Raw genomic sequence first — 11,494 nt, 5'->3', positions numbered from 1 at the left:
GGGGGTGGGGGGGGAAGGTGGCCTTAAGCACGGTTGAAGAGGAACACACCAACACTGATCGAAGACATTCTAGTCTCGCAAAACATCAACCTGGACCGTGTCACTAAAACTAGGCTGAGAAAGTATGGTGACAGCTGGAGGCTGGACTTTTGAGGCAATTGAATTAAACTGAGTGAGTGACCGGGACTGCAGCACTGAACAGCTTCTCTCATGTCCTGAGACACCGCTCAGGCACTGCACCACGTCATCCATCAGGCGTTCTCTCTCAGATGTCAAAGAGACGCCAAAGGTACAGAAGACTGTCTGGGAGTGACATTCCACCAGTGAAGCTGGGGATGGCAAAACAGTACTGACTGTGTGGGAAGATCTAATCGCTGTTCTTTTTTTGGTACCATCTGTGCACATTGTCGAAAGGCTTTGACACAGTTACGTGCTCATTAACCTTGAGATAATAGTGTTAAAGACGCCCAGACAGCACGGACTGGCTCTTGGTATTTCTCACGTGTGTCACGTGGTAGTGTAGATAGTGCTGACAGGGTGTTTGTCCACAGAGGCAGCACAGCGCCTGACCCACGCTCGCTCGATTAATGGCGACTCAAGACAAGGTGCTGAGGGAGGGAGGAGTGATGCCAGTAAAAATCCTATCCTAGTCGACGGCCTTCAGGAATGGGGAAAGAAAGAGCTGGTTTCCGAGGGAATAATAACAATCCTTGCATTCAATATAATGCCCTGTCACGTCACTATCAGAGACGACTCGAAGCGCTTCACAGGAAACACTGTAAAGTGTAGTGACTGTGTGTTTTGAATGTTCTGTACCGACAATGCAGTTTGTAACCGAGCTCCCGGGCAGTCAACACGCTGAGAAATCAGGCAAGGAATGTGCATCTAAGCGCTAAACACTGGGGTAAAAGATCCCATATCAGTAAGTTCGAGACTTTACACCAGTCCGAATCACAAGGGCACTAACTGCTGCCATTGGGAGTTTGGAGTGTGTTTCACATTGAACTTAACTAACAGAAGCACTAACTCAATGGTTACACCTCATTCATCGCAGTGTAAGACAGCAGCAGCCCTCACACCATGCAGAGAGAGGGGGGAAAAAATAGGAAGGGGATTGTGACTGGATCCATGTGGCTCACAGCCCCTCTCCCCCTTGTTAACAAGTCGCCCCTGACTGGAGAATTAGAGAAACAATAAATGCTGTTAACACACGTCGTTTGGTAGTGATACTGTTGCATTAAATGTAGTGAAGTTTCAGAGAGCGCGGCCGAACAGGAACAGGCTGAGATTTCCACTCGACAGATAAGACTCTGAGCGCTCGGTCTGAATGGCAGCAATCCCCAGGCGCTGGCTAGTCGTGTAAAAGACTCTTACAACCCCCTACTCCCTACACCGAGCTCCATCGACACGCAGGCACAAACCTGTACGAGCAACACTGCAAACTCAGGCACAACACTGCAAACGGACTGATTAATTGCTGTTGACAATCTTCCAGAGACGCCAACAGTCGCGCTCTGCAACACATCAGCACACGGGAAGAAGCTGAGTCAGAACACTGGAATGTCTTCAATACGAAGAGAGGTTAAGGGGTGATGGGGCTCACAGCGTGGATTTCCCAAATAAATTCAGATATTAGGCTTCACATCGGGTTGCCAGTCACATTCAAATATCTCCCGGAGTGGGAGAGAAAGGCAGTGGGGATGGGGAGGGAAGGGAGTGGGGGGGTCACAGCACCGAGTTTAGGATCACTTTGTAGTTCCACTCCTTTCTTCTTTAGTTGTGAGAGTGAGATGATTACTGGTTCAGAGTGGGTTTGAGTGCAATTATAAAGCTCATTGTTCAGGGCGACGAGTGCACTGTCTCACACACACAGCCAGCGGCGAGGAGATTGCCACGGCACAAAGTAAAGAGGTCAGCCACACCGCACGGCAGTGTGAACAGGCATTGCCTAAGGCACTGCAGAGGCAGCTTGGTCACCATGCATTGCTGTTGCTGTGATTCCCTGGAACAACAAACGGCCGGGTCCCATCCCGACTGTCGCTACGCGGAGTCCTGGAGCTCCTTGGCTTTCTTTAGGATCAGGTGAACGTCAGAGATCGGATAATCCTGCCAGTGGGGGGGTGGTGGGGGGGAGGGAGGGAAAGACTGTTAACACATTCATTAAATACCATTTTGTTCAGCGCACGTACCAACCGATGAAGAACAGCTCTTTCAGAGAGTCCAATATACAGTAATCACAGAATATACTGTAAAGTGGATTAGCTGTATATTTTGTGGTCGAAACGCAGCAGCCAATTGTGCACAGCAGTGTCCCACAAACAGTCGGCATATACTGTATTTTATGCTACAGAAGATGCCAATCTGTATTCCAACAAAAAATTCAGGATTAACTAGGTTTGTTGAGACTCCTTTCAACTTTCTGCAATTTCCTCCCGACGTGAAAGGCCCAAACAAATGTAATTTTGGTATTTTATTGTATTGGATGCTGGCAAAGCTCTCACAGGCACAGACCTGATTCCCATCAATATCTGAGGACTCCTCTCTGGTTCTCTCCCCAGGTCAAATTTACTCTCGGCGGAAACTCTACAATGCTTTCCAATTCTCTCTCTCACTCTCTCTCTCTCTCTCGAAAGGCTGAAGGAAGGCAACGCGAATACTCACCAGAGACTGGTGGTGCGCTTTGGCAGTGAAAGGACTTCCCTGGGGTTTGGAGACAGGGTACACTGACACTTCCCAACGGGCGGCTTTGTGGAAGGACCCCAGTGTCTGGTGAGAGGAACGTCACTCATCACGTTTAATGAAAAGCAGCAGCAATGGTTTGTAAATAGAAACTCACTGAGGTGATGAGTCATATAATAAATTGGGAGAGGTAGACAGGTGCCTTTTGCCGGCTTCCTGTCCTGTTCTGTTTCTGATCAGTTTATTGATGAAAATCCAATAGTGTTATGATTAAAGTTATGAAGGATACACGTGAAGAATTATTTGTGTGAATGGCTCCCCCTGAGGTGACAGCAGGTGAGAGAGTGGGCAGAATACAGGAAGAAGGGGGAAGAGGAAAAAACAACAGGAATGCACTTTAGGCCGAGGAGGATGGATGGAGAGGGAGAGAAAAGACGTGGCAGGGTGGGTGGGTGGAAGGGTGTCATACAAGCCGCTGTGCGGACAGCCTGCCTCTCTGGGAAGTGCTTTGTGCCCCGTCGTAGAGCTTCGGTTGAGATAGGGGCAATTGGGATCAGAGTTTGAGAGGCTTTGCAGTAACATGGAATCTGGACTAAAACCAATTAAAATTAACAAAAAGTAGCCCTACAACATCGAGCCCCTACCCCATCCCTCACCACCGGCCTTGAGCCATCAAGGGGGAGAACAATGACAAATACAAACTGTACAGCGCAGGACCAATTCCCCGCAACCCCCCACTTCGTAACCGAGCTAGAAGCCGGGAATGAGCTCTCACCTGCAGCAGCCTCATGTTTATTGTGAAGTCCCCTGCAAGCAGCTGGTCTCGGATCAGACTGGAGAGAAAAATCAGGACAGGAATAACTGGAGGTGAATGTGCAGCGAGGAGACACTGACGTGTGATTTACAAGCAGCCTCACTCTCCACCCAACCCCCTGCTGTCCTCCTCCTCCCCCCTGCAACACAGTTCAATTCGCCATTTACAGGATATAATGCCTTCCAAAAAAATAATAATCATAATAATTCGGTCACTCAATCCACAATTGTTTGTGAGACACTGCAATTGGCTGCCACGTTTCACCCACAAAATATAGTCCCTCCACTCTACAATATACGTAAAGTGGATTAACTGTGTATTTTGTAGGCAAATTTGGCAGCAGTGTTCCACAAACAGCCATGTGGCTTGGGGGACCAATTTTATTTGGGGGATTGTTGGCCAGGACACCGGGAGAGAAGTGTTTTCGAGAAGTGTTTCTGTTTTCGAGAAGTGCCATGGGATCTTTAACGTCCACCTGAACAGGCTGACGGGACCTCAGTTTAAATGTGTGTAAGCTCAGCCACTGATAGTAAGGGGGGGGTGGGGGAATCGTTTGGAAGCAGTCAGGGAGGGTAGGGTTGCAGGAGGTCACAGAGGTGAGGGTGAGGTAGAGTGCCTTATCACGTCTTCGAGACGTCTGAAAGCGCTTCACAGAATATACTGTAAAGTGAATTGACTGTATTTTGTGGGCGAAACGCGGCAGCCAATTGCGCACAGCAGCGTCCCACAAACCGCCGTGAATGTAAGCAAGAGGGATTCAATGCACCGAGTGAGGACGGGGGTGGGTGAGTGGGCTCACACTGAGCTCGGCGTCAGTGGGAGAGAGAGAGAGAAAGAGAGAACCAGAGGCAGCGTGAGAGCCACTCACATCAGCATGGCACAGCAGACCAGGATGAGGAAATCAAAGCGATTCACATCGGAGAAGAGAGAATCCCAGATGCGGAGGACGTCGGGAAGGAGGAATTCCTGGGACAGGAGTAGCGTGAGCCAGCGGAAGGCAAAGAACTGCGGCTTGATGCTCTCTTCCTGCTGTAATCACATTTACACACAATCAGCACACGGCACTCAGCACAAACCATCGATACCTCCTGTCTGGGCCTGAGGCACAACGGGTTCAACAACAACAACAAATGATATTTACAAAGCGCCCTTCATGTCGGGAGGACGCCCCAAGGCGTCAAGGATTTGAACCCGAGCAAGGAGTTGGGATCGGGGAGGGTGGAGGGCAGGGGAAGGAGGCTGACCAAAGGCACAAACGAACGAAGAGGAGGGTCTTTAGACAGGCCTTGAAGGAAGCAAGGGAGGGAGCGAGGTGAAGGGACCGTGGGATGGAGTTCCAAAGGGTGGGGGCAGAGAGGCTGAAGGTCTGACTGCCGATGGTGGGCAGGGACGGGGATGTGTAGCAGGCCGGAGACTGCCGAGTGGAGGGAGCAGGCAGGTCGGAATGGAGTTAGTGGGTCACACTAACCAGCAAGGCCGTGGAGGGCTTTGAAAAGCGAGGACGAGGGTTTTGAACTCTAGCCGCCTGTCAGCCTGAGGCAGGGGCACATGGAGTCCAGAGACAATTCCCTGACTCAATTCCCTCCGTGGCGTGAGAAGACACCACATTCCCAGCTGAGGGGAATGGTCCTAAATGCAGGCGTAGTAGCCAGGCCCCTGCAGAATCATTGAAACATCTGCAAACCCTAACCCTTTCACTCTGGGACACTACCCGGCATGAGGGGTGCAATATATTAATAATCCTTGCATTTGATATAACGCCTTATCACGTCTTCGAGACGCCTCAAAGCGCCTCACGGGGTGAAGTGAATGGACTGTATATTTTTGTGGGCGAATATATAAATGCAAGTTGTTGGTGATGGTGTTCCTCGGGCGGTTCCTCACCAGTTTCAAGTAGAGATCCAGGTCCTTCTCTTTGAGGGTGGAGTAAACCTTCTCCATCCTGTAGCTGATTCCGCACTGGGAGTCGTCGAGGCTCTTGATGAAGTTGTCCCTGATCTCAGACATCAGACTGGTGAAGCAGAAGAAGGTGTCGGCCTCAGCGTGCTCTGACAATCACAGCGTGGGAACAGGTCAAAACCTCAGACAATAGCCGCTTCTCGGACAGAGGGATGGACACCAAGCAAAAGGGTGGGTGGGGGGGGGGGGGGGGGTGGAGAGTGGACATGGTCAAAGAGGTAGGCTTATAATAGTAGTAACACTACTACTTACTACTTGAGTTTTTCTCTGTATTAAGTCCGTACTCTAACAATAATAATCCTTGCATTTGATTTAGCGCCTTATCACGTCGTTGAGATGTCCCAAAGTACTTCATGGAATATACCGTAAAAAGTGAATTGACTGTATATTGTGGGAGAAACACAGCAGTGTCCCACCAACAGTCATGGACTGAGTGACCACTTTTTTTTGAGGGATAATTACCCCCAGAAAGCGATCTGCCAATGGACTAACAACCAAGTTCCTACTTACTGCTAAGTAAACAGAGGCGTGTGGAGTTAGAAAACTCGCCTAAGGTAAAAGGAGAGAGTTCTAGAAGTTAGGCGGTAGGATATGAAAGCTCCCGGTGCTAACCTTTCCACTCTGTGTTGGGGTCAGTCGCGAACGTGTAGTAAACCGGTCCCACGATCTCGTTCATGCCCTGGACATACGCGATGCCTGGGTTCAGCTTGGCGTAGATAAACAGGATCCTCTCCACCACCTCCCAGTGAGCCTCGCAGCCCTCAGGCAGCACTTCGTACTCGCTCGAGGAGGGCACTTTCCGGGGTGAGGAGACCTGCAGACACGTCAGACAATCTACACGTCAACAGACAGCACTGGGAGAAATGCATAACATTAAAAACTACAACAAATTACACTTGTACAGCGCCCCTCACATCAGAAAGACGTCCCAGGGCACTGGACACTCAGGGGTTTTTGGACCTGAGCTGGGAGTTGGGGGTCAGGAGGGGTGGAGGGCAGGGGGGTTAGGGTGGCCGAAGGCACAGTTGAAGAGGGAAGTCTTTAGATGGGACTTGAAGGAGGCAAGAGAAGGGGGTGAGGTGTCTCGAAAACGTGAAGAACATAAGATATACTAGACGAAAAAAGACCAAGGTCCATCTAGTTCACCTTCCACCTTCCTGGTGGTCGCATGCACATATGTCCCGAACTACCTATGTACTATATCCCATAATGTTATTTGCTAAAAGAAACCTTTTTTTTTGCATCAAAGTATTTTGCAGAAACTGAACCGAGAGGAGGGAGAAGGGGCGAGCGAGGCCGAGAGATTTCGGGAGAGTTCATAAGTGGTGTCAGCTAAACAGAATAAAACTGGTCAATTTTAATTCTAATACTAATCCATGAATTTGATACAGCGCCTTATCACGTCTTCGAAACGTCTCAAAGCGCTTCACAGGAAAAAAACGTAAAGCGGATCGACTGTATACTTTTTGGGTGAAACATGGCAGCCAAATGCGCCCAGCAACTGTCCCACAAACAGTCGTGGATCAAGTGACCACATTATTTATTGATTTAGGACACCGGGAAGTCTGATGACCTCCTCACATCTGGAGTGGGAAGTGAGGCTGGAGGGAGGGAGGGTCCAGGATGATCTTGGGAGGAGGTGTAGGTGGCCGAGGAGAGAGAATGGAAAGAGCCAGCTCAGCCACAACGGGACGAATGGCTTTCCTTCAAGCTGCAGAGTTTTAAGGTTCTACCGATCAGAGTAACAGCTGAAGGGGGTGCAAGTGAGGGGACAGAACTGGCTGCACAAAGTCGTGGGGGATTCCTTACGTTAGTGACCCCACTGCGGTTGTGCGCCACGGTCTGAGCTTTCAGCGTCGTCTGTTCCACCCGTCGCCGCAATGTTTCGTAGTCGTTCTGTGGGTCCATGATCAGGAGGCACGGGTAGTCGGTCGGGCGCTGGAAAAACGCCATGTCTGGGTACAGCCTCCTGGGAAAGGGGCCGAGGTAGAGGAACCGTGAGACAGGCAGAGACGACAATAACAAATTACACTTACACAGCGCCCTTCACGTCGGGAGGACGTCCCAAGGTGCTGGACAATCAGGGATTTAGACACAAGCTGGGGGTTTGGATCAGAAGGTGTAGAGGACAGGGAGGGTGGGGGTAAGGGCAGACACTGACTGACCACGCACAGACAGAGAAAGAGGAGTGAGATCACTCAAGGAAATCAACGACTACTTGCATTTATATTGCGCCCCTCACGCAGAGTACCGTCCCAGAGCGCTTGACAGTGGTGGAGCACAAAAAGAGAGACTCCCCAGTGCAAAGACAGACAAGCAAACATGAGTCACAGAGAGAGAGAGAGATGACGATGACACAAGTGGAGAGGAAACTACACAAGTAACCCAGCTGTCTTCACTTACCGCACATCCTTGTCAATCTGCAGAAGAACTTCATTATCCCTAAAGTATGTGTTCCATCGACTGTCCGGGTTGGTGTTCAATGGCTGTTTCAGAGACAGAGACCAAATTAGATAAGATACAAGATCTGGAGATTGAGAAACAACAACATTACATCTGTACAGCGCCTTTCATGTCGGGAGGACGCCCCAAGGCGCTGGACAGCGTACAGCATTTCAAATAAGGGGAGGATCGCACTTCAATGAGATTGACCGACTCTCACCTGATTTAAGAACAGATTCTTTATGTCTTACACGCAAGTGGGAAACACACGAACACACATTTACAGCAACATTGTGGTGGGGGGTTGGGGAAAAGAACAGGGACACAAATCCCTGGGGAGAGGATAAGTGCACAGGGCAGGGGGAAAATGAGAAATTCCTTTCCACGCAGTAACTGGACACTCACATGATCTTCCAGTGTAACGTCCTCACGGGAGAAACCCAGATTGGCTTTAGCGATTCCCGGCTGTATTATCAGCTCTTTCAGGAACTGTGTGTAAACCTCCCTGAAATTCAAAACCTCACAGTGAATGTGTTTAGAACAACAATAAGTTACATATGTAAAGCGCCTTTCACATCGGGAGGACGTCCCAAGGCGCTGTTTCATTGCCTTAAAACCCTCCTGTATTTCAACACCCCTGACACTATGGGTAAACTTAAGCCCTCCCCAGGCACTATATGTGTAAACACAACACCTCAGTCAGGCACAGGTCGGCTGACACCTCCCAACATCTTGTTAACATACAATTGAAAGAAACATGTCACCTCTGTTTCTTCAGGAAGCAGCTCCACTGATCCCGCTCCGTGGGCAGGTAATTCAGCAGGATCTGTGAAGAGATAAGAAATTATGGAATTTTTACGTCACTTTGTAAATTGCTGCAGGGAAATAAAGCAATTGGGAGGGTGACGGTTTATTGCTGTCAAACCCAGCAGCTTGAGGTTCTGTAGCAACAAACTGGATGAGAATGCTTTTGAGGCAAATCCCCCCCCACCACCCAAGGTTGTCAAGAGCCAAGGCTTGGGGGTTCCTAGAGTGTACACTGAGGTAACCGCTGGAGTTTAACCAGCTAAAACCACATAACTTGCCATAGGTAGCTCTGCCTGGCAAGCTTTTCTGCTGCCTGTCCAGCTTGGACCACCTTGGCCATCAGGGCTTTGGCTTGCAGGGTTAACAGGTGCTGAGTCGGATGACTCCCTGCCCCCAGTGACTGGTCTGCCCTTCCAGGTCATGCCGATGAGCCAGGCTGGCTGTGCTGTCATCAGCAGTGCCCTGGAATACTGTAGACCTGCCTGGCTTAAGAACTGCACTACCAAGAACGACACAGAGGGCTGGCTCGATTTTGACATTCCGTTGCCAGACATGTCATCCGGAGCCAGTTCAGCTCCAAGGAGACTCCGCTGCCAAGGTGACGGTGGCTTTCACGTTAGGAACGTGCCTTAAAAGCACTTTAACAAAGGCCCCGAGATTGGAGGGAGTTGGGCTGGGTATGGAGGGTGTGAGGTCAATGTGGTCTGTCACTAGAACCCTTCCCCCCACCGCCCCACCCACCAGGAAATGAAGCAAGTTTCTCACCTTCCAACAAATGGAACGTAGTCCCCCTTCAAAAGGGATCCCTGTGGCAGAAACAGGAGGGTACAAATGTTATGATGTTACAGACATCACATGGCAACAGATTCGGGTGAAGTTTATTCCACGGATTACGATTTACTAAAGTGGGAGCAAAGTCTGTTCACAGTCTGTTCGCCCGTACAAATATGCAGTCACTACACTTCACAGTACATTCTGTGAAGCACTTTCAGCTATCACAACAATGCGATAAGACTTTATATCAAATGCAAGGACTATTTTTATTATTAATTGTGCGCGATTCTTAACGAATAACACCAGTTTATGAATGAATTTAAGCGCAGCTGAGACCAAGATAGAACTTTTCATCTTCTTGATTGACTGAGGAGCATTTTACAAAAAGAAAAGCTTGATCCAGATATAATAATCCTTACATTTGATATAATATCTTTCACGCAGGAAGACATCTCAAAGTGCTTCGTAGGATTCGCTGCAAGGTGTAGTAACTGTGCTTTGTAAGGCGATTACAACATGATGACCACCTCACGGGTCATCTACAACACCGGGTTCTCCCAAAAGCAAAATTATTGTTAGGGAAACGGAAGCCAATGCTGAGGCACGAAGCTGCACAACTTACCACTGAAGCACAGCTCTCGCAGTCTGACGAGGCTGATGTTTGGTTCATCCAAAGCATCTCGGAACTCGGCAACTCTGAAACAAAATGCAACCGGTAAACACAACATTCGGGATTAATCTACTCTGAGGATCCGACTTCCTGGGCTCAGGCTTCTTCCTCAGTCTCTCAGGTCTGGATCTCTCTCTCTCTCTCTCTCCTTCCCTGGGGCAGTCTCTTTCTCTCTTGGGACAATGTCTCTCTCGCTCCCTCTGGGGCCTGAGACTCTCTCTCTCTCTCTCTCTGGGGCCCTCTCCCCCCACCTCCCCGGATCTTTCCCTCTCCCCCACTCCCTCCCCGGGTGTCTCTCCCACCCCCCACTCCCTCCCCGGGTGTCTCTCCCACCCCCCCATCCCCGGGTCTCTCTCCCACCCTTCCTCCCCGGGTCTCTCTCACCCCCCCCTCCCCAGGTCTCTCTCCCTCCTCCTCCTCCCCGGGTCTCTCCCCCCTCCTCCTCAGGTCTCTCCCCACTCCTCCTCAGGTCTCTCCCTCCTCCTCCTCCCCGGGTCTCTCTCCCCCCTCCTCCCCAGGTCTCTCTCCCCTCCTCCTCCTCAGGTCTCTCTCCCCCTCCTCCTCCTCAGGTCTCTCTACCCCCTCCTCCCAGGCTCTCTCTCCCCTCCTCCTCCCAGGTCTCTCCCCTCCTCCTCCCCAGGTCCTCTCCCCCTCCTCCCAGGTCTCTCTCTCCCTCCTCCTCCCCAGGTCTCTCTCCCTCCTCCTCCTCAGGTCTCTCTCCCTCCTCCTCCCCAGGTCTCTCTACCCCCTCCTCCCCAGGTCTCTCTCTCCCCTCCTCCTCCCCAGGTCTCTCTCCCCCCTCCTCCCCAGGTCTCTCTACCCCCTCTCCCCAGGTCTCTCTCTCCCCTCCTCCTCCCCAGTCTCTCTCCCCCCTCCTCCCCAGGTCTCTCTACCCCCTCCTCCCCAGGTCTCTCTCTCCCTCCTCCTCCCAGGTCTCTCTCCCCTCCTCCCCAGGTCTCTCTCCCCCCTCCTCCCCAGGTCTCTCTCTCCCCTCCTCCCCCCAGGTCTCTCCCCCCGGGTCTCTCCCCCCCCCCCCGGGTCTCTCCCCCGGAGCTCAGTTACCGGGTCCGGTGGAGCCGCGACATCTTCACTTCCTTATTCTTCGGCGCGGTACCGGAAGCTGATATCTGGTCCGTCTGGAATCAAGTTCCTCCCATCACAAAACACTCTCCTCCCGGGAATAAACTGCCCAAACTCACTGGGGGGGGGGGGGGGTGAGGCTGGGGGTGGGGGGTGAGGCTGGGGGGGAGCCTGGGGGGGGTGAGGCTGGGGGGGGGGGGTCGGGGGGTGAGGCTGGTGGGGGGTCGGGGGTGAGGCTGGGGGGGGTCGGGGGGGTGAGGCTGGGGGGG

The 11,494-nt window shown here is 51.4% G+C and overlaps 1 protein-coding gene across 3 annotated transcripts; it reads right to left on the bottom strand.

Annotated features, from left to right (window-relative positions):
- tbc1d13 (TBC1 domain family, member 13) lies at window positions 1-11,332 on the bottom strand. 3 transcript variants are annotated; one of them, XM_042337794.1, is made up of 13 exons: window positions 11,208-11,332; window positions 10,098-10,171; window positions 9,467-9,507; window positions 8,659-8,720; window positions 8,300-8,399; window positions 7,856-7,938; window positions 7,262-7,421; window positions 6,065-6,266; window positions 5,378-5,541; window positions 4,362-4,522; window positions 3,455-3,512; window positions 2,662-2,766; window positions 1-2,106 (listed from the first exon to the last, which is right to left on the bottom strand). In XM_042337794.1, exons 1-13 carry the CDS (start codon window positions 11,228-11,230, stop codon window positions 2,041-2,043), a joined length of 1,299 nt encoding a protein of 432 aa, XP_042193728.1. In that variant the 5' UTR covers window positions 11,231-11,332; the 3' UTR covers window positions 1-2,040. The 3 variants fall into 3 exon arrangements, with proteins under 3 accessions (XP_042193728.1, XP_042193729.1, XP_042193727.1); XM_042337795.1 differs by lacking the exon at window positions 2,662-2,766; XM_042337793.1 differs by lacking the exon at window positions 1-2,106 and having other exon boundaries at window positions 2,562-2,766.
- Between the last annotated feature and the right edge of the window lie 162 nt (window positions 11,333-11,494).

This window comes from Callorhinchus milii, unplaced genomic scaffold (genome assembly GCF_018977255.1).
Source record: "Callorhinchus milii isolate IMCB2004 unplaced genomic scaffold, IMCB_Cmil_1.0 Scaffold8, whole genome shotgun sequence".
Classification (NCBI taxonomy): Eukaryota; Metazoa; Chordata; class Chondrichthyes; order Chimaeriformes; family Callorhinchidae; genus Callorhinchus; species Callorhinchus milii.
This window is presented reverse-complemented; position numbering and strand designations above follow the sequence as displayed.

What these genes read in the sequence shown, in the direction of transcription:
- tbc1d13 (XM_042337793.1), bottom strand. Translation starts at nt 11,230, where the DNA reads ATGTCGCGGCTCCACCGGACCCG. An exon ending in ACGTTACACTGGAAGATCAT is followed by an intron (nt 7,939 to 8,299) that starts GTGAGTGTCCAG and finishes TCTCTGAAACAG; the next exon opens with CCATTGAACACCAACCCGGA. An exon ending in TGGATCTCTACTTGAAACTG is followed by an intron (nt 4,523 to 5,377) that starts GTGAGGAACCGC and finishes ATGTGATTACAG; the next exon opens with CAGGAAGAGAGCATCAAGCC.